At 38.9% G+C, this 22,446-nt stretch overlaps 2 protein-coding genes and 1 long non-coding RNA gene across 7 annotated transcripts; 2 read left to right on the top strand and 1 right to left on the bottom strand.

Moving 5' to 3' along the window:
• Positions 1-2,265: 2,265 nt before the first annotated feature.
• Positions 2,266-20,834, top strand: LOC110933101 (amino acid permease 6). Its single transcript, XM_022176340.2, has 4 exons — positions 2,266-2,375; positions 2,493-2,726; positions 20,408-20,501; positions 20,588-20,834. Exons 1-4 carry the CDS (start codon positions 2,321-2,323, stop codon positions 20,832-20,834), a joined length of 630 nt encoding a protein of 209 aa, XP_022032032.2. The 5' UTR covers positions 2,266-2,320.
• On the bottom strand, positions 10,202-16,634 carry LOC110935991. 5 transcript variants are annotated; one of them, XR_004883743.1, is made up of 4 exons: positions 16,211-16,634; positions 14,394-15,831; positions 11,518-11,602; positions 10,202-11,152 (listed from the first exon to the last, which is right to left on the bottom strand). It is a non-coding gene; the product is annotated as an uncharacterized LOC110935991 (long non-coding RNA). The 5 variants fall into 5 exon arrangements; XR_004883744.1 differs by having other exon boundaries at positions 10,202-11,138; positions 16,211-16,631; XR_004883745.1 differs by having other exon boundaries at positions 10,202-11,602; positions 14,394-15,147; positions 15,741-15,845; positions 16,211-16,630.
• A 108-nt stretch (positions 20,835-20,942) lies between the features above and the next one.
• Positions 20,943-21,828, top strand: LOC118488244 (amino acid permease 6-like). Its single transcript, XM_035985497.1, has 3 exons — positions 20,943-21,035; positions 21,118-21,345; positions 21,418-21,828. Exons 1-3 carry the CDS (start codon positions 20,943-20,945, stop codon positions 21,826-21,828), a joined length of 732 nt encoding a protein of 243 aa, XP_035841390.1.
• Positions 21,829-22,446: the final 618 nt, after the last annotated feature.

Below are 22,446 nucleotides of genomic sequence, written 5' to 3'. Positions count from 1 at the left end.
ATCGTATTGAAAATCATAAACTTGTATTCGATTCAAATTTTTTAAAATTGAATTGAATCTTGATAATCGAATTCGAATGTGAAAAGTCTCAAATTCAAATCGAGTTCTGAACACTCCTAGACCGAAGCATTAATTTCAGTCTACATAATCAACATTATAGACTTACTTAAAATAAATAATAAAACTAACGATTAGTTTTCGAAGGACCATGAATAGTAATTTCAAATTTAAAATAATAATATATAGCTTTTTAATATTTTATTATATTAATAAATTTTTTTAATATTTACTTTTGACTTTTAACATATTATAATTTTTTCCTACTTACTTAAAATAATATATAGTTTTTTAATATTTTATTATATTAATATATTTTTTTAATATTTACTTTTGACTTTTAACATATTATAATTTTTTCCTATTTACTTTTAGCTTTTAACGTATTTTTATTTTTTTCCTTTTCTAAAACCATATTTCCTTTATCATTTATTTTGTTTTTAATAATGTTTTTTTTCTTTTTTTAAATCTATCTTTACTTTATCAATTAATTTGATATTTCTTTAATAACTTACGTTCTTTCTTTTTTTTTCTAAAAACTTAAGTACATAGTCGAGCTTAATTTTTACCCTAGATTAATATAAGTTTTATTAAAAATGAAATTATATTAAAAATAAAGTATTTATTTACTATCATAAGATGATACGATGATAAACTGAACTGGTCATTCTAACGGTTTGACTTTCTAAATAGCATGCTATATTTTCAAATACGTTTGTTTTACATTATAATTTGCTCCGTTTCGCTGTAATGCGCGACCAAAAAAAACCTAGCAAATATTTTTGTTGAAGGACCATGAATACTAACTTTAAATTTAAAATAATATATAGTTTTTTAATACTTTATTATTTTAATATTATTATACCTTATTATTATTATATTTACTCTCAACATATTTCCATTTTTATTTTTTTAAACCGTATTTTCTTTTTTCATTTACTTTTTGTTTTTCATAATTTTTTAATGATATTACCATTCTCAATCAATTTAATATTTTTTTAATAACTGTCGTTTGTTAATTTAAAAAAAACTTAAGTACGCAATTGTGTTTATCCCGTCTCCCCCGAGATTCCAATACAAGTGTTCTTAAAATGAAGTTGTATTCAAACTAGAGTATTTATTTGGTATCGTTTTACGGTACGATAATAAACTAAACCGATTCTACCGTTTGGCTTTCGAAAGAACATTCTTTATTTTCAAATATCGTTTGTTTAACATTATCATTTGCTATGTTTCGTCGCAATGCGCGACGCCAATAAAAACTAGTTTATATAAAAACCCAATTATTTTCAAATAATTTAGGGGCTAAGGGGCACTCAAGGGTAGTACTCTTGTCCTAATCAACCAAAACCCGCCATGTAAAAAACATAAAATGTACTCTTTAGCCACAAAACGTTGGCGGGATCTTACCCTTGCAATAAACAATTTTTTTTTAATTCTAAAGTCAAACTTCACAACCAATAAAAACCCATCAACAAATCTCAAGGTCATCTTTGATCTCAAACAACTCAAATGGTTCATGGGTACTCCTTAAGGCAAAACCAACCCGCCTTGCCTGCCTTTGTGGGTGGCGGCGGTGTTATATCACAATGAACCCAGGAGGGGCTTAACCGCTAGTGCCCCGCCCCCTTATGAGGGTTATTATTTTAGAGTATCTTTTTTTAAACGACAAATTTACATAATTCCTACTAAATTATACCAAGTTTATCTCATATTAGGAATTGAACCTTAATTTAAAAGGCACGAAGTGTCAACCACCCACCAAAGTGTGATGATATTTTTTAGAGTATCTATGTCTTTATTCTTTTTCTACATTCTCAATGGTCCATATACGAGTCAACGTCCACCATTTGACTAATTTTGGTCACTCATTAAAAAGAAACATGAACGAAGTTTTTTTTAAGCCAAAATAACAATCGTTTAATTAGTTCTTAAAACGAATGTAGACAGGTATTCATACAAGATTTGTTAAAAACATAAGGTTACCGTGAATCTTACTAGATTAATAATGAAAAAGAATCTGTCCAAGAAATAGTCAACCATGAGTGTGAGAGAAAAGAGTTAATACTTTCCAAAAAAAAAAAAAAATACTAGTGATTTGGCCTCTTTTACACTTTCCAAAGAATGATGTGTTAGAAAACTGGAGTAACTGCAATATTAAATTCAAGAGACAAGTTCATGAATCACCCTACATAAATGTCTATATATACAACAATGCCTTCTTCATATTCCTCAACATTTTGAGTCTCAGGGAAAGAAAAAGATGCAGAAACTTCCAAGTTTATCTTTTGATGATGATGGCAGAATCAGAAGAACAGGTATGCAAAATAAGAAGTTATAATATAAATGCAATACTTGTATGCATCTACAGTAAATTCATGTGAACTCTTGTGATTTTGAGGGTTTTTATATGAATTTTGTGGTGTTTTTTTAAGGAACATTGATTACTACAAGTGCACATATCATGACAGTGGTGGTAGGATCTGGAGTGTTGTCCTTAGCCTGGTGTTTCGCTCAGTTAGGTTGGATTATTGGAGTTCTTTTACTTGTAGCCTTTGCTGTCATCACTTGGTACACCTGCATTTTGCTTTCGGACTGCTACAGGTCTCCTGATCCGGTTACTGGCACCCGAAACTATAATTACATGCAAGCTGTTAAAGTTAATCTTGGTAAGTTTATGCTAATCAGATTGTATGTTTTTGATCATCTTATTCTTGAATATTGTTGATGCAACAAACACGAGACCAAAGATGGTAGCTGAGTTGGTTAGGCAAAGAGGTTGAAGGGTTCAACCTTGCCTAACGCAGGTCGCGGGGTCCCCCCACGTTTGCAAAACGTGGAAGGAGGTTCACTAGTATGTAATTGTTGTTTGCTGAGAGTTCTTTCTCCGAGACGTGCTCGAATCCAGAAGTGAAAGCAAACAGAACGTGTGTGGTGGATGTGATAAGGAGTAACTTGAGAGTGAGCAAGTACTCCACGAATGACCAGAAATGAGGGAATCTCAACTGATCGAATAATGTCTTTTGGGGTGAATGAGTTGTCTTCTTATAGGGGAAGACATCTCCTCAAATAGTATGTACAAGACTAGTAAAACCTGTTTGCAGTGGAGGGTTTCCCCTTTTGGGGTTGAAGGCTTTTGTCCCCTGGATAATAACATGTATTGTGCAGACCTGCTTTGCTTTTGCGAGCGTGGGTTGGTGAAGCGAGCTCGGATGTGATTGATTACTGTTCCCTCCTCGCTTTTCCCATTTCACAGCTTTTCAACCATTGAACCGTTTAACCCTTTAAGCACTTGCATGTTTAGTCACTTTATTTAGTCTTGGGCTACCCCCGTCATCAGCCCCCCAAGTCAGAGGCTTTTGGGTAGTATACTCAAAGACTTCTGACTTTTATGCATGTGTGTTATTGCTTGAAGGTTTCAATGGTTCGTTGCTTGATGGGTTGAAAGGCTGAAGGCAGTTAATATTTGAATTTGAATTTTGAATGATTGACAGTTGATTTGATTGATGTATGGCAGTAGAGAGGGTGGCGGTTTTGCAGAAGACATTAATTACTTTTTTGCCCCTATATTAACTCGTTTTATATTTTCCTTTACTGTCGTTTCATTTTGCATCAAGTGTTTTCTGCAAATCTCTCCCCTTTCTTTCAAGGTTAGTGTTTGTTCATCCTTTGCTTTACTTTTGCTTCATAATTTTCTTTCAAAAATGGGTGCCCTTAAGGATTTAGCAAGATCCTTTTCCCGGTTAACCCAAGAGGAAGTAGAGTTGTTTTGTAAAGATTATGGCATTGGGACTGAATTTACACCTACTGCTCCTGCGTGTGATGCTTCGATTGATAAATGTCCGGCTGGTTCCATCGCCCTTTATTGCCGTCACTTTGAATTTTCAAACCTTCGCTATCCGTTTTCTCTATTTGTTTTGAATTTGTTAGAGTATTATCGGGTTTCCTTTGGTCAGATTCATCCGAAGGGCATGGCTAGGGTTTTACACTTCGAGGTTTTGTGCCGTGCCCTCGGATATGATCCCTCTTTATTGTTATTCCGTCGCTTTTTCCGACTCGCCAAGAATGGTGATTGGTTTACTTTTGAAGCATCTAAGGTTGATTCTGGCCTTATTTCATCGATGGTTACCACGCTTGGAACTTGGAAGAATCGTTTTTTCTGGGTTTCAGACACTATTGTTCCGTTTAAAACTGTGTGGCGTCACCCGGATGCTGTTCTCAATGAACCGGAACCCCTTGAGTCTGATTTAAACGATGCTTTTCTGCAATGTATTCGTAAATGCCCTGCGAGGGTTCGTCCCTTTCCTGATCATTTGCTGGTTCTATTAGGGGTTAGTAAGTTGTGGGAAAAAGCTGACCGGGATCCGGTTCTGATGAGAGATGGCACGGGTATGCATTTTTGTTTTCTTTTTTCTTTTATCTTTCAAATTTTTGTCTCATGTTTTGTCCGTTTGTTCTTTGCAGTTATGTCTGCCTTGGATTTCATCAAGAGTGATGACACTTCGGACGTTGTGTTTGAGGATGCTCCATCTGTTCCGGGTGAGAATGTTGTTGTTAGGACTGCTGAGCAAAGGTTTGAGGGTGGTGGGTATGTTAGTGTGTCGACTGTGAAAGGTTTCTCTAAGCCTCTTGCTCCCAAGGCTTTAACTCGACGATCTACTCGTCGTTTGAAAGCTGCTCCTCAATCCACCTCTACTGAACCGGTGGATTTGAGTGATGATATTGAAGAGTCTGAGGACCAAGGTGTTGAGGCGGGTTCCGAAAGGGAAGGGAAGTTAGTTGTTCGTGACAAAAAGGATTCGGCCAGAAAGGTTGCTGCTACACCTGTTCAAGGTTCTTCGAAGTATGGACGTTGAAGGGTTAAATCCTAATGCCGTTTTTGTGCCAAGCTGGTCGGTGAAGGTTGATGATAGCTTTAAAGATGCTTCTGTCTGTGAAGAGGCCCTTAGTCATATTGCTCCTCCTTCGGTTCACAAGACTATCTCTAAGATGGACGATGATGTGATGTTATCCCGGATGATTCTTAGTACTTGCAACCTTGCAGCCATGCTTCCTCAGGGGGTTGCTCGTTTTCGCCAAAGGATGCGAGAGTATGAAGACTTTTCCAAAAAGAAAGATAAAATGAAGTCTTCAATGGCGTCAATGAGAAAGGAGATAAGCAGCTTTGCTGAGAAGGAGGAGGCTTGGTCTAAGAAGGTTGAAGGCTTATCCAGGCAGCATGAAATTGAAATGACTGATTTTAAGAAGAACTTCGAGGCTGATCGGTTGAAGCTAAAGGCGGACAGGGAGGCTTTGTCTGTTGCCCAGAAAGCCTTTGATGAGGAGAAAAAGAGTTTGAAGGCTTCAGTGTCTTGTGCCACTAGCGATAACCAGTGGTTGATTGAGCAGGGCTTTCAACAGGTTGTCACTTACCTACTTCACTCTACTGAGTTTAATTCTGCTCTTGGTGAAGTGTATACAAAATTGCTCAACTTGGGAAAACACCAAGGTCTTGTTGCTGGTTATAAACTGCATGAAGCTGGGCATGCTCTGGAAAAGTCTCCCTTATTTCGCCCGGATTCTTCTGATGTATTCAAGAGCTCAGTTGAACAAATGGAGAGGCTAACCTATCCCTATGTTCATCAGGTTTCCTCTTGCTTTGGTAAGCCTTTATCTGTTTTACAGGATATGAAACCTGAGGGTCTGAATGAAAAGGTGTGTGCTGAGGTTTTGGGCTCCCTTTCAAAGAAGAGATCTTATTCCGGAGATAGTGATGATACCCTTTCCAGTCTGCCTGATGCTTCAAAGGATGTTGGTTTAGAGGCCTCCGCTGTTGGTGGTGGTGATGGCGCTAAGGCCAAGAAGTCTAAGAAAGCCAAGAAGTCCAAAGCTGAAGGTTCCAAGCCTTCTGCCATCTGACATTTATTCGTAGCTTTCTTAGCAAAACACTTTATGTCTGTAATGTTTTAAACAATATTAGGTTTTCAGGAACCCTTAAGGTTCCTGTTGGTGGTTTGTTGGGCCTGTATGGCCATTTGAACAATAGTTTTTCTTGCAAGTTACTAGAACTTGCTTTAACTTTTTTCTGAAGGTCTCTTATGACCTTCCTAGTTATGGTATGATGGTTATTATGTTACTTGTGTTATGTTTGTTTACTTGCTTTGCTTGATTTGTTCAGTAGGCTCTTAACCCTTCAAGCCTTTTGGTTAGCTGCTTTTGGGTTGAAGCCTTCAACGTTTCGAGCTTATTATCTGGGTGGCTTGAAGCCTTGATAGCTTTTGGTTTGGTTTGCATGTTTTATTGATGGGCCTGCTTATTTTCCCTTTGTCAATTAACATTCTTTCTTAGCCTTGTCTTTTGTTGAGTTTACTTTGTCTTTTGTTTTTTACACTTTAAAGGGTTCAGTGCTGCAGACACTTAGCCTTAGTGTTTATGAACAAGAAGACGTAGTATCTATCCTTTTCATAATTTCTTTGTGATTTACTTGATTTCGTAAGCCTATTTGTTGATTGTATTTCTAAGACTTAAGGAACGATTGGTGTAGGCTGTTCAAACCTGTCTATGAGACATTGTTATTTTCGCTTAATAAGTCTCATGGAGTTGTATTGATTTAGGAACTCACCCCTTATATAGGTTCATTCAACCCTTGAACCTATTGAGCGATATGGCCTGGGAGCTCATCCCCTTACATGGCCCTTGCCATGGAGTTTTTTGCTAGGTTCTCAACCTGATATTAGGATAGAAAGACAAGTTTGATAAATCAACTTCATTCATTCAAGCAGTACCTGCTTTTTACAAAAGGTTTTCATTTTAATACAAACTAAACTTTTTGTCTACACATAGAATTTTCTCAGGGTTTTTCAGTTCCAATGCCTTGGAAGCCTTTTGCCTTCTGAGTCTACTAGCTTGTAGGATCCGCCCTTGTGTGCTTCGAGGATGGTATATGGACCTTCCCATTTTGGGCCTACCTTCCCTTGATTTTCCTTTTTGCTAGCTTCATTGTTTCTGAGGACTAGATCCCCTGGTTTGAATCATTCATTTTTAACCCTCTTGTTGTAGTAGGCTTCCATCTTTTGTTTGTATTTGGCTTCTTGTATTGCCGCTTGATCTCGGGCTTCCTCTAGGAGTTGTAAGTTCAACATGGTCTCATGTTGATTTGTTTCGGGATCCATGTTGACAATTCGTTGGGTTACAACTCCTATTTCAGCAGGGATTACGGCCTTGGATCCAAATACCAAACTATAAGGTGTTTTCTTGTGACTTGTTTTTTCGGTTGTTCTAATTGCCCATAGGACGCTAGGCAATTCTTCCAGCCAATTGCTTTCATATCTTCCCAATCTCGTCTTGATGCCTTCCACAATACTTCGGTTGGCTCTTTCGACCTGGCCGTTTGACTGCGGGTAAGCCACTGAGCTAAAGATCTGGTTGATCCTGTATTACTTGCACCAAAGGCTGAAAGGTTTCTCAGCAAATTGCTTTCCATTGTCGGTGACAATTACCCCCGGCAACCCATAGCGGCAGATGATGTTTTCCCAAACGAAGTCTATGACTTGTTTTTCTGTGATCTTGGCAAGGGGTTTAACCTCTGGCCACTTGCTAAAGTAGTCAATTGCTACTAACAAGAATTTTACTCCCCCTCTGCTTGGAGGGAATGGCCCAACAATGTCCATTCCCCATTTATGGAATGGCCATGCCAAGGTTATTGGAACAAGATCATGTTTGGGACTTCTTGGAATTGGGGCATGGATTTGACAGGCATCACATTTCTTTAATTGTTCAACGGTGTCACGATGCATCGACGGCCAGAAATATCCAAGGTTCATGAGCTTTGCGACCACCGACCTAGCTCCAAAATGAGCTCCGCATATTCCTTATGTATTTCCTTGATCAAATACTTGCTTTGTTCGGGACCAACACATCTTGGCAAGGGGGCAAGGTAACCTTTTTTGTAGAGGGTTTCTCCTTGCAACACATATTGTCTTGCTTTGATTTTAACCCTTTCGGCTTCTATTTGATCATTGGGTAGTTCATTACTTTGGAGGAATTTTTTTATGGGAGTCATCCAATTTGGATCTTCCTCGGTGACCACATCTTGTACTTCCAATTCATCGATCGATGGGGCCTTCAACACTTCAACCAACACCTTTTTAGTGAGGTGAGCGAAGGTGAGGGATGCTAATTTACTCAAGGCATCGGCCTTTTTATTTTGAGACCTTGGAATTTGCTTGATGCTGCATGTTTGGAAGGTGTTCATTAACTCCTTGGACTTCTCTTTATATCTCCTCATGTTGGGTTCTTTAGCAATATAGCTGTCGTTAACTTGGCTTGAGACTAGCAATGAATCTGTGAACACTTCAAGCTTCTGAACTTTCATTTCGTTGGCCAGTCTTAAACCAACGATCAATGCCTCGTATTCAGCCTCGTTATTGGTGGTCTGAAAATTAAAATGGAGGGCATATGTAAATTCTAACCCTTTAGGGTTGATTAGAACTAAACCGGCTCTTGACCCTTCAACGCTTGAAGCCCCATCAGTGAATAATTTCCAGGCTTCAGGGTTGGAGGGTTCAGTGGTTGTGGTGTTTACTTCGTCAACTGTTTGGCTTGGGACTTCTACCAGGAAATCAGCCAGAACCTGAGCTTTAATGGCTTTTCGTGGGACATAGGTGATGTTGTGTTCACCTAGTTCCACTGCCCATTTTGCTAGCCTTCCAGAGTTTTCAGGTTTTTCAAGCACATTCTTGACAGGTTGGTCAGTGACCACTTGTATAGGATGTGCTTGGAAGTACCTCCTAAGCCTTCTAGCTGTTTGAACCAGAGCTAGGGCAAGTTTTTCGAGGGGAGGGTATTTGGTTTCAGCTAATTTTAGAGTTTTGCTGAAAAAATAAACGGGTACCTGAGCCTTGTCTCTTTCAATGGTGAGGACTGCGCTGATGGCTTCGTCAGCAATTGAAAGGTACACCGATATCTGGTAGGGAGGCCAAGTGCTGCTTCATTTGATTGAAAGCTTCTTCAGCTTCATCGGTCCATTTGAAATCCTTCTTGTCTGAGAAGTTCTTGAGCGTTTTGTAGAAGGGCAGAGATCTTTCGGCCAATTTTGAGGTAAAACGCTTCAAGGCTGCAAGCTTCCCATTTAGGCTTTCAACCTCTTTCTTGGTTCTTGGAGGTTTAGCTTCGAGGACAGCTTTTACCTTGTTAGGGTTGGCCTTGATGCTTTGCTTTCCGACGATGTGACCCAAGAATTTTCCTTCCTCAAATCCAAACGAGCATTTCTCCGGATTGAGCTTCATGTTTACCTTTCTGAGGTTCTTGAAAGTTTCTTGAATATCGTCAAGCATTTGGTGTTCTGTCTTGCTTTTAATAACCAAGTCATCAACGTATGCCTCCATGTTTTTGCCGATTTGGTTTTCGAAGGCCTTGTCGACGAGTCGTTGATAGGTGGCACCTGCATTTTTTAGGCCAAAAGGCATCTTTTGATAACAAAAGATACCTTTGTCTGTGTGAAAGGCTGTCTTTTCTTCATCCTCCTTCTTCATGAGGATTTAGTGATACCCTTTGTATGCATCAAGAAAGCATTTAAACGAATATCCTGTGAGGGAATCGACCTTGAGATCAATTTCTGGTAGCGGGTAACAATCTTTGGGACTGTAGGATCGTATGGCGACCCGAATGAGTCGATCAGAGGCGTTTTCGTCAATTACAGGTGCGGAAAACAAGTAATCAACGTAGGAATAGCTTGCAATTCACTTTTAAACTCTTTCTATATTGATTTGACGGTAAATACAACCAGTTCTCGATCCGGCAGCACTTCGGTACGAGATTCAACCAACGTTACAACTGAGATCGCCCCTAAGGTATTTATGCTATCCTGGAACCGCTTATTGGACAGGCCCAATAAGCGGCCCACACATGACATTGGAGCGGTCCAACATGTTACCACTCGAGCGGCCCAACCATGTTCGTTCGAGCGACCCATAAACCTAATGGACCTATAAGCGATCCAAACAATCTAAATCTATACAAATCTTACAATTTCTCATATATTGTGCCCAGATCTAACATCTAAGACTTATGACTCGATACAAGACGTAATCAGCAGATGTAGTGTACCAACAGGGACAAGCTTTGTTAAGATCTTTAAAATCTATGCACATTCTTGTAACACCCATGTTATAATTTTTAAGGTTTTCGTATAAATATCGAAAATAAACATGAAATTGCGATTAAGTATTCTTAGAAAATACAAGTAATCTAAAAAAAAACTTTTACAACTTAAAAGTTTTCAACGTAATATAAATAAGTTCGTCGTTTAAAAGATATGGCGTAACGCCGTGCGGAAGCTTTAATCCCGAGTGTTAGATTTTATTGTGTTCGGTTCCTCATCGAGCTTGATCTTCATCCGGGCACTCTTGGCATTCACCTATGATCAAAACCGTTAAAATCATTAGTTTTGACGTTGTTATATAATAACATAATCCCAAGGCTTAATGCCACATTAGAAATAACAAAAATATAAAAAAAAGTGATTCTGAATCCACCGTAAATTACGGTATCACCGTAATTTACGGTGAGACCTGGAAATGTCTGGTCACCGTAAACCAGGAGATCTGCTCCGTAAACCATATCACAACCACCGTAAATTACGGTTCTACCGTAATTTACGGTAGTACCTGGAATGTCAGGTTTTGTTTTATTTGATCATTACTCCAAGACCCGACTCTCGGTTTTCAGTTTTCTATGATACTAATTCATTAAAACCTCATATTTCTAATATGTTATAAAATATTCAAAATCAACCATCAAACCATCATAATCCGAAACAATAACCATGCCTTACTTGATTATTCGACCCGTTTGGCTTGTCTACGGAATTCCTTCCTTTTTGACGGCTACCAACGAGTTCTAACCATCTTTTGACCAAATATTCAATGTGGCGATATCATCGCTATATTTCATAGTAACTTATATTCTAAAATACAACTACGCATATCGCCATGATCTAATTAATGCGTACCTGGCTCGAGTCAACATATAGACCCGTTTTGTACCTTTCTTTTATTAGCCGCTACTTTATAGCAACGCAATAATCCACTTCCCGTTCACTCCTGTGAACATTTAACTTAACAACCAAACATTAGTCGATATTGTCAAATTGTGTCATCACCACCATTTGACCCATTTGGTATTTATGACCAAACATTTATACTTATGTCAAAACATGACTTTTAATATCCCCTTCACACATCCGACCCATTTCAAGTTTCGCTATAAGGTAACCTTAAAGAAATCTTATAAATTCTTAGTCGATTCTCGACTAAATTGCCCTTTTGTCCATTTTACCATTAACCATGGTTTTGATCATTTTTATTCGTTCCGACTCACATCGCTTAGTGTCGGAACTTCAATTTCGAATGTAATCGGTTGTCACATTTATCATCTATAAAATACATACGTTTACTACAATTGGGCGTAAGCTTTACTTACCTCGCGTTCGCGCAAACATTCTTCGCATCCATGATCCGTTTGACCCGTTCCTTTCCAAGCTCCCACCTAGCTTGTTTAGAGTCAACTTGTGATCTCCTAGCATGGTTGATCATGAATTTAGTTAAAGCCCTAATTTCCAACTCGATTTCCCTTAGATTTTGATGGATTTTAGTGAGTTTAGGGTTTTGAAAAGAACCCTTCTCCTGGCTCTGTGTAAACGTCGACCAAACACACACATGTGTGTGTGTTTTGGTGTTTATTTGTTTTAATTAAAAACATTTTTCCCTTTTGCCTCTTTTAGTCCCTATAGTTCCATATTTTGTAAAATGGTTATCTATTTCATGTTTTTCCTTATTGTTTTTTTTTTCCAATTCAATTTACTAACTAGGTTAATTATTCCTAGTTATGTTACATTTGGTTATGACCAATTTATAATTTACATATGTATATGTAAATTTTATATTTTGGGGTGTTACAAGTCTACCCCCCTTAAAGAGGTTTCGTCCTCGAAACCTTTTCTTACATAATTCATCGAGTTTAAACTCAATGTATTCGATCCTAGAATTCTTTTAAACATTACTTATATTTTTAACCAATCGTTATTAGTACCAGAAAAGTATGGTAACATCTTTTTGGTTACTAATTGTCTACACATCTCATACGACATAATGCAACTTGAAATAACGTAATCTTGTTATTTCCACTAGTTTAGTTAACTTAGCGATATCCATCGCTTTCATATACTATGGAATTCTTTATGAATCCATTACTTTGACCCGTTTAAAGGTCTTTAGTGAGAATTTTCACTTTTAGCAACAATTTCTTTTGTTTTCAAATTTATTCATTCGATTTAGTTATACCGAATCCACCGCTTACAAGCAAACCAAATTTCTTGATTTTAATTGCTGACCTTAACCGGTCTCGCTAACTAGACTTATTAGTCCAGTTACTTTTTACAGCTTGCTTGGTTATAATGTGATTCTACTTCACATTGCAGTTCTTGACCGTGATCACGTCATATCATATTTAATTTATATCAAAATTTCATTTTCGAAAATATCACTTTTCAAACATAACGTCTTGCGCCTATCAGTGTCAAAACTTGAACCTTTCATGCTTAATATTCAATTTCCTATCAGCATACATATTTGTAAAAACGTTATTTCTTACTAAAACCAAAGTTTTAGTTTAGGATCTTTTCTTTATCTTTTGTCAATTATCCATACCAGGACATTGACAATTTGTAATTTATTCTTTTACAATCTAGTTTTATGTGGGAATTCTCTACTGGTTCCCCCGCTCGTCTACGTAACCCGTAGATTCTTTTACTTGGCCTCGTAGGCTATTTATTTAGGCTTTCACTTCTTTAGGGCGTTGCCTTTATGATTCCTTCCCTTTCTATTCGTGACCCATGGGTCAGTTTAGTCCCGTAGACCATTACATTGTTTCTAACCCGAAGGTTATAATGATCCCGTAGATTCTCCTTTTTATATTTGAAAATTATTTGTTTTTTTTTTTTTTTTGCATCAAAATTTCGCTCATGCCGACTGTGATTCGTGTCCACAATCATCTCATATTTAATTCCGACCCATTACATGGGTTCATTAATGTCTCGCGCTTTCCTTTCTTCGGTTTGCGCTCATATTTGCATTCAATCTCGTCCCATTACCGGGTTCTTTATCTTTTCCAATGTTTCGTTTTATCTAACCCGTTTAACTTGTTCGTGTGAAAATTCGTCACTTATGAATGTCAAACTTCAATATTTGTTCGACCCGTTCAACTTTAAAATAGTTGAACATGATTTATCAAAACTTCTATTTACTTTATCTTGTCATCTTTTAGTAATGACTCAAAATCCAATCTTTTAACTTTCCATCCGAGTTCCCGTTTCTCGGTCTACGCATGTGTTTAAATCCTTACCCACCAACCGGGTGTTTTACCGAAGTCGTTATTATTGCAACCCTTACGGTACGCATTATGACTTCGTTTCGCTTTTATATTCCTACTTTTTTCTCAAGTTTGGCGTTTTACAAAAACGACTCATTTAGAGACATCCGCATTTTCCGGGTTCGAGTGTAAGTACACTCCCTCCCAAACACTTGTCTAAATCATTTTACATGCTTGCGTTCTCCGGGTTCGAGTGTAAGTACACTCCCTCCCAATTCATGTCTAAATCATTTTACATGCTTTCATTTTCCGGGTTCGAGTGTAAGTACACCCCCTCCCAATTCATGTCTAGATCATTTTACATGCTTTCATTTTCCGGGTTCGAGTGTAAGTACACTCCCTCCCAATTCATGTCTAAATCATTTTACATGCTTTCATTTTCCGGGTTCGAGTGTAAGTACACCCCCTCCCAATTCATGTCTAAATCATTTTACATGCTTTCGTTTTCCGGGTTCGAGTGTAAGTACACCCCCTCCCAATTCATGTCTACATCATTTTACATGTTTCTTTGTCCCTTCACTTGGGCTCGTTTTCCTAATGTAGTACGCTTCCGTCTCTCGGCTGTGCGTTTACATTATTATCAAATATTTTGCTCATTTGATTCTTTTGGGTACCTTTTTTAATTTGTCCCATTTATCCCGTCCTTACTACATCAGATGTAAATGTGTCTGCTATAAGAAACTCATGGTATCATATGCCACTGCTTACTTGGCCAGAGTAAGCGATTAACACATGACATACACGACCTTATTATAGTTTTCACATCACACCCCATGCAAGTAACACCTCTATTTAGTTTTCTTGGAATTAATATCCTGGATATGTATTCTATTCAGGTTTCCCAAGTTTGTAATTTACATATGCGACAATCATTCTTTACATGTTTGTTGCATATTGCTAATTGCGCGATTATATTTAAAAGCACGCACCTGATAATGCTTGCCCCGACGGGCGTCTCTTGCCATTAACCTTGTTCGCGGTCTTTATGCGATTTAGTCCTTAGTGAGCATGTTCCTCTTGTCATGCCTCGGACTATTCCTCTATCACATCCTTAATTTGTTTGTCCTTTGTCATCTTTAAATGCAAGTGTCCTTAAATCAAGACATTCACAAAAGTTAGTAATGTCAACTTCAATAATCCCCTGTATTATAATACAAGGCTTTTTCTACTATAAGCGTCAACGCGCGTATTTTTGTCAACTATATCAATCATTTAGTTGGGGTAATGTGTATTACACGGTAACCCTATGTGTTATTTACAATACTTTAATACACTAGACCATCAGCATACATGCACTTACCGGATTTGCGATCAAGCCTCGAACCGAACACTATTCTTTATCAAGAGCGTAAGGTTTAAGTCCAAGCATGGTTTTCCCCACCATACTTGAATCTCTTAAACCAAGGCTCTGATACCAACTTGTAACACCCATGTTATAATTTTTAAGGTTTTCGTATAAATATCGAAAATAAACATGAAATTGCGATTAAGTATTCTTAGAAAATACAAGTAATCTAAAAAAAAACTTTTACAACTTAAAAGTTTTCAACGTAATATAAATAAGTTCGTCGTTTAAAAGATATGGCGTAACGCCGTGCGGAAGCTTTAATCCCGAGTGTTAGATTTTATTGTGTTCGGTTCCTCATCGAGCTTGATCTTCATCCGGGCACTCTTGGCATTCACCTATGATCAAAACCGTTAAAATCATTAGTTTTGACGTTGTTATATAATAACATAATCCCAAGGCTTAATGCCACATTAGAAATAACAAAAATATAAAAAAAGTGATTCTGAATCCACCGTAAATTACGGTATCACCGTAATTTACGGTGAGACCTGGAAATGTCTGGTCACCGTAAACCAGGAGATCTGCTCCGTAAACCATATCACAACCACCGTAAATTACGGTTCTACCGTAATTTACGGTAGTACCTGGAATGTCAGGTTTTGTTTTATTTGATCATTACTCCAAGACCCGACTCTCGGTTTTCAGTTTTCTATGATACTAATTCATTAAAACCTCATATTTCTAATATGTTATAAAATATTCAAAATCAACCATCAAACCATCATAATCCGAAACAATAACCATGCCTTACTTGATTATTCGACCCGTTTGGCTTGTCTACGGAATTCCTTCCTTTTTGACGGCTACCAACGAGTTCTAACCATCTTTTGACCAAATATTCAATGTGGCGATATCATCGCTATATTTCATAGTAACTTATATTCTAAAATACAACTACGCATATCGCCATGATCTAATTAATGCGTACCTGGCTCGAGTCAACATATAGACCCGTTTTGTACCTTTCTTTTATTAGCCGCTACTTTATAGCAACGCAATAATCCACTTCCCGTTCACTCCTTTGAACATTTAACTTAACAACCAAACATTAGTCGATATTGTCAAATGGTGTCATCACCACCATTTGACCCATTTGGTATTTATGACCAAACATTTATACTTATGTCAAAACATGACTTTTAATATCCCCTTCACACATCCGACCCATTTCAAGTTTCGCTATAAGGTAACCTTAAAGAAATCTTATAAATTCTTAGTCGATTCTCGACTAAATTGCCCTTTTGTCCATTTTACCATTAACCATGGTTTTGATCATTTTTATTCGTTCCGACTCACATCGCTTAGTGTCGGAACTTCAATTTCGAATGTAATCGGTTGTCACATTTATCATCTATAAAATACATACGTTTACTACAATTGGGCGTAAGCTTTACTTACCTCGCGTTCGCGCAAACATTCTTCGCATCCATGATCCGTTTGACCCGTTCCTTTCCAAGCTCCCACCTAGCTTGTTTAGAGTCAACTTGTGATCTCCTAGCATGGTTGATCATGAATTTAGTTAAAGCCCTAATTTCCAACTCGATTTCCCTTAGATTTTGATGGATTTTAGTGAGTTTAGGGTTTTGAAAAGAACCCTTCTCCTGGCTCTGTGTAAACGTCGACCAAACACACACATGTGTGTGTGTTTTGGTGTTTATTTGTTTTAATTAAAAACATTTTTCCCTTTTGCCTCTTTTAGTCCCTATAGTTCCATATTTTGTAAAATGGTTATCTATTTCATGTTTTTCCTTATTGTTTTTTTTTTTTTCAATTCAATTTACTAACTAGGTTAATTATTCCTAGTTATGTTACATTTGGTTATGACCAATTTATAATTTACATATGTATATGTAAATTTTATATTTTGGGGTGTTACAATTCTCCAAGATTTGTCGGGTTTCTTGACCATAACCGGGTTTGCAACCCATGATTGGTACTTGACTTCTCGGAGAATGCCGGCCGACACAAGTTTTTCAACTTCTTGGCAAGCTGCCAGGCTTCTTTCGGGTGCCAGACTTCTTTTCTTTTGGACCACCGGTTTGACATCCGGTGGTATTCTTAACTCGTGCTAGGCAATGTTCCGAGGGATCCCAGTCATATCTTCAGGACACCAAGCGAATACATCACTGTGATGTGTTAGCAGCTTTTCAAGGTATGAAAGGGTCTCCTGGGAAAGGTTTGGGTTGACCCTTATTCGTTGCTCAGGGTATTTAGGGTTTATGACCAACCCTTGCCTGTCTTCCTCACTGTTCGAGCTTTCACCCTCAATTATGTAAGCTTCCTGCGAGGGTTGAAGGGTTGCTATCCCCCTTTCAGTAGGGAATTTGACTGTGCCATGGCCAACAGACACTGCCATGTAAAATGCACATTGTCCGGGCCTCCCTATGATTACGTCATAAATTGAGGGGATGTTGATAACCACAAAGGTTAATGATTGGGTTCTCTCTTTCGATCCTTCGCTGAAACGAACATCAAGGGTTAGCTGCCCCAGAGGCTTGAGGGGTATATCGGCGATACCTTTTATGGAGGCTCCGGAAGGTTGAAGCCTTGAACGTTCTTCATTGCTTAAACGGTTGAAGAACTTTTCGAACATGATTTCAGTGGCTGCCCCTGTATCTATGTATGCTTTACATGTTTGCAGTGTTCCCACTGTGGCTTCTACCACAAGGGGACTGGGAAGCGGGTTCTTCTTCGTAGGGGGGAAGCAAACACACTGAAGCTCCCAAGCTTCCAACCGCTGCCTTTTGTGAGGAACCTTCTCATCAGAGTACACCATATTGACTTCCTTCCCTTTACTTTCAGCCATCTTGTCTCGAACTCCTTTTACCAAATGGGCGAGTTCTCCTGACTTAACAGCCTCTTCAATTCTCTTTTTTAGTTGGAAGCAATCGTTGGTGTGGTGTCCCTTTTCTTCATGAAACTCGCAGAATTGTGTGGAGTTCTCATTTTTTCTGCTTTTGGGGAGAGGCCTGGGAGATCTAAAGTTTTGTTTAACTTCTTCTGTTGCCAGGATTTCCTGAGGGGTCTTGGTGAGGGGAGTGAAACTTGTGCCTTTGTCTCTGTTTGGAAGGTTTCGACCTTCAGTCCTTCGTGAGTCTGAACCCTTTAGGCGCCTGTCGTAGGAGTTGAAGTTTCCTCTTTTTCTAACCGGGCTATTGCTTCGCCAGCCGGACCCTCTTTTCCTTTGTTCCTTGATGTCTACAGATTCCTCTCCCCGAATGTGAGCTTCGGCCCTTTCAAGGGCTTCTTCCAGGGTTTTGGGCAGAGATTTGTTGAAATCTCGTGTGAGGTACTTAGAGGTTATGGCATTCATAAAGCCAGCCACTCTCATTTTCTCATCTGCCCCTACATAGGTCAGACCTTCCTTCTTATATCGTTCAATGAAGGCTCGAAGACTTTCATCATCACGTTGTTTTATCTGGAAGATTACTGTTGCGTCTTTGACATATCGCCTTTGCTGGGAGAAGTTTGCCAGAAAACCCCTGCTGAGATCATCAAAGCTTCGAATGCTTTGAGCAGGTAGGTCGTTGAACCAGATTCTGGCGGATCCAACAAGAGTCTGCATGAACATTAGGCAACATTCAGCGTTTGACCATTTTTCTATTCGAGCTGCACCGGTGAAGATCTGGAGATGGTCCTCGGGGTCTTCAGTCCCATCATACGTCCTGATGTGGATTGGCATCTTGATCTTTGATTGAAAATCATAATCGGCTATCTGCCTTGAGAAGCATGAGAGGTTGCTTGGCTTATAGGGTTTAGCCAAGTCCTCTTCAGGCCTTGTATCCACGTTGTTACTATTGCCGTGATTCCCCTGAGTGGCTAGCACTTGATTAATGAAGTGTTGCCACGGGAAGTTTGCCATCATCTGGAACATCATATTGGGTATGAGGTTGAAGCCTTGAAGGCTTCCTGGACCACCCGAGCAGTTTATTCCAAGAGGGGTGCTAGTAACAGCACTTCGTGCTAAAGGAAGCACGGACAGAGCTTGCTCCCATGTGGTTGTTAAAGAAGCTGGATAGCTTGTCACCGGGGACTGTAGGAGCTGGTCAAGCGTTAGCTCATGTCCCAGAGGAGTACCACTAGTAATTGGTTGGGAAGAGAGGATAGGATGTACCGTAGGATTTGTCATAGTGGGCAGATAAGGGTGAGGGTTTGGAGGGTTGCTGGGACCAGCCTCACTTCTTGTGGTAAAAGGAGGTAGGGGTGGCCCGGGAGACAGCGTTGGCTCAGGTTCGTCGTAATCTAAACGAATCCTTATACCCTTTTCCCTTTCTTTACTCACATGTTGCTTAAGAAGTGACCTTAACTCGAGGAAATTATTAGCGACCCCCTCGGGGGTAAGTTCAACACGCGTCGGGGTGTCAGATACACCGACATTGGGGGATGGAGCCCTGGATCTGGATGGGGTTGGGGTGTTGAAGGTAAGGAACTCGGGTGTGCTCCCCGGAGTTGAGAAAGGTGTTGTTATAGTCGTATGAGCTTGGCCACTACCCGGGGTGGAAGTGTTAGGGATCTGGTTCACTTCTCCCGGAGATCCACTTTCAGACATGGTGACTTTGAGTGAAGAGAGCTACACTACTAGGTCTTTTTTGAGAAGAAATAGCGGCGTAGCCCCACGGTGGGCGCCAACTTGTTGATGCAACAAACACGAGACCAAAGATGGTAGCTGAGTTGGTTAGGCAAAGAGGTTGAAGGGTTCAACCTTGCCTAACGCAGGTCGCGGGGTCCCCCCACGTTTGCAAAACGTGGAAGGAGGTTCACTAGTATGTAATTGTTGTTTGCTGAGAGTTCTTTCTCCGAGACGTGCTCGAATCCAGAAGTGAAAGCAAACAGAACGTGTGTGGTGGATGTGATAAGGAGTAACTTGAGAGTGAGCAAGTACTCCACGAATGACCAGAAATGAGGGAATCTCAACTGATCGAATAATGTCTTTTGGGGTGAATGAGCTGTCTTCTTATAGGGGAAGACATCTCCTCAAATAGTATGTACAAGACTAGTAAAACCTGTTTGCAGTGGAGGGTTTCCCCTTTTGGGGTTGAAGGCTTTTGTCCCCTGGATAATAGCATGTATTGTGCAGACCTGCTTTGCTTTTGCGAGCGTGGGTTGGTGAAGCGAGCTCGGATGTGATTGATTACTGTTCCCTCCTCGCTTTTCCCATTTCACAGCTTTTCAACCATTGAACCGTTTAACCCTTTAAGCACTTGCATGTTTAGTCACTTTATTTAGTCTTGGGCTACCCCCGTCATCAAATATACTTTTAAAAGCATGAAAAGGTGCAACCGACCATCACTAGTTCCACCACTTGTTCCGTATGATTTGTCGGTGATACTCGTTTGTCTAGTAGTGTATTACGGGTGTCTGGTGTATGTTAAATAAAGATGGTTTGGGTTACTGTTGGATTTTAATCTTGACTTTTAGTTTTCATTTGTTTTTTTTTATTATTTAGTATTTAGTTTGTTTATATAATAATTAAAAATTGGTAGAAAGTCTTAGGTTGACCAACAGTTACAACCTGCAAGTTAATCCTTAATTGTTGGAATATTTTTCTACTTAAGGCAGTCCTTTAACAAGTCTCTGATCATATTGTGGTAACAGGAGGGTTTAAATACAAATTATGCGGAATATCTCAATATGCGATTCAAGTTGGTGCGAGCATTGGGTACACCATCACTTCGGCCATCAATATGGCGTAAGCAATAACTAAGTACCCAAAAACTTATATTGTGGTTGCGTTTAGTTAGCTACCTAATTTTGGTATATCTTGTGGTTAACCAGGGCGGTTAAAAGGTCAAATTGTTTTCATGTGCACGGGCACAAAAATGGTTGTCACACGTTGAACAATAAATACGTATTGATCTTCGCTTGTATAGAGATCGTTTTAAGCCAAATCCCAAACTTCCACAAGCTCTCGCTCGTTTCCATTGTTGCCACCATCATGTCTTTTGCTTATGCTAGCATTGGCATTGTTCTCTCAGTTGCGAGAATTGCAGGTGAGGTAGCACTGTTTTCTTGCAAGATTTAGATAACTGTTACTCCAATCCTCTATGTACACTCATTTGTGGGTTGTTTTATGATAAAAGGGGGCACATCCTCAAAAACAAGTCTAACAGGTAAACCAATTGGACCAGACATGACTAGCATGGAGAAAATGTGGAATGCTTTCTCTGCCATTGGAGATATTGCTTTTGCTTATTCTTTCTATCCGGTCCTCCTTGAAATACAGGCAATTAACTCTTCTCCGCCTTACATATGTATATGTATATCTAAATGTGTGTGTATGCTAATGGATGTTTATGATCATGTAGGACACACTAAAACCAAGTCCTCCAGAAAACAAAGTAATGAAAAAGTCTTGCACAATAGGAATTGGAGCATCCACCTTGTTGTACATGATATGTGGGATACTTGGATACTTAGCATTCGGGAATGATTCGCCTGGGAACTACTTGACAGGGTTCGGTTTCTATGAACCATTTTGGGTCGTCGACATTGGTAACATTTCTGTTGTTATACATCTTCTTGGAGCTTTTCAGGTACATATACATATACAACGTTAATTTCTACAAGTCGGTTTTAGATTCTCAAACTTAGATTACATTTTTTAGGTAATTATCCAACCATTTTTCGCATTTGTGGAGAACTGGAGTCGGGAAAAGTGGCCAGGATGCAAATTCATAGAGGAAGAATATATCATTGGAAAATACAATATCAATATGTTCCGGTTGACATGGAGGACGTGTTATGTTATAATAGTAGCAATAGTCGCCATGATGTTTCCGTTCTTTAACAGTTTTATGGGACTTATTGGTTCAGCAACATACTGGCCGTTGACGATTTATTTCCCAATAGAAATGTATATCTCACGGGCAAAGATTCGAACGGGTTCTTTCACATGGATTTGGTTAAAGCTTTTGACCTTGATATGCTTGATTATCGCACTTCTTGCTGCAGCTGGATCTGTTAGAGGCCTTGTTGTCTCCTTTTCTAGTTTCGAGATATTCCGTTCAGTGTCCTAGGTTCTTAAGAACATATCTTGGCTTCTATGAACTTATCCATATATATAGTTTCCTTCTGAAATTGTTCTTATCAAGAGAGAATTAAGAACAAGGAAATTGTATTGAAAGGAAATTGTATTGCTCGATGATTTTACAAGAGAATAATAGCCTCTATTTATACTATTGTAAAATGGATCAAAAAAAGGAAAACAATCTGTCAGTTGGCTGTAGTTATCGATTAAAAGGAAACCATATATTTGGGCCTTTAAACTTGGGATATGATGAGACAAGAGATAATCTTGCTGATCCCTTGATTGTAAAATATTTTTATATCTTTATTTCAACACGCTCCCTCAAGTTGAATAGTGGGATCTCCAAAATTCAACTTGCCTAGACACTTGTGTAGAATACTTTCGTTAACTGACTTTGTTAAAATATCAGCAAGTTGGTTTTTTGATCGCACAAAAGGTAGGGTAATGATCTTTTCTTCTAGCTTCTCTTTGATGAAGTGTCGATCTACCTCTATGTGCTTCGTTCGATCGTGTTGTACTGGGTTTTCTGAAATGTGGATGGCTGCTTTATTATCACTTATAATCTTGCTCTTTTCTTGTGGTGGATATCCTATTTCAGTTAAGAGTT

The sequence above is a fragment of the Helianthus annuus genome, chromosome 16, assembly GCF_002127325.2.
Source record: "Helianthus annuus cultivar XRQ/B chromosome 16, HanXRQr2.0-SUNRISE, whole genome shotgun sequence".
NCBI classification, from domain to species: Eukaryota; Viridiplantae; Streptophyta; class Magnoliopsida; order Asterales; family Asteraceae; genus Helianthus; species Helianthus annuus.
The sequence above is the reverse complement of the archived record's forward strand: the minus strand, read 5'-3'. Positions and strand labels throughout refer to the sequence as shown.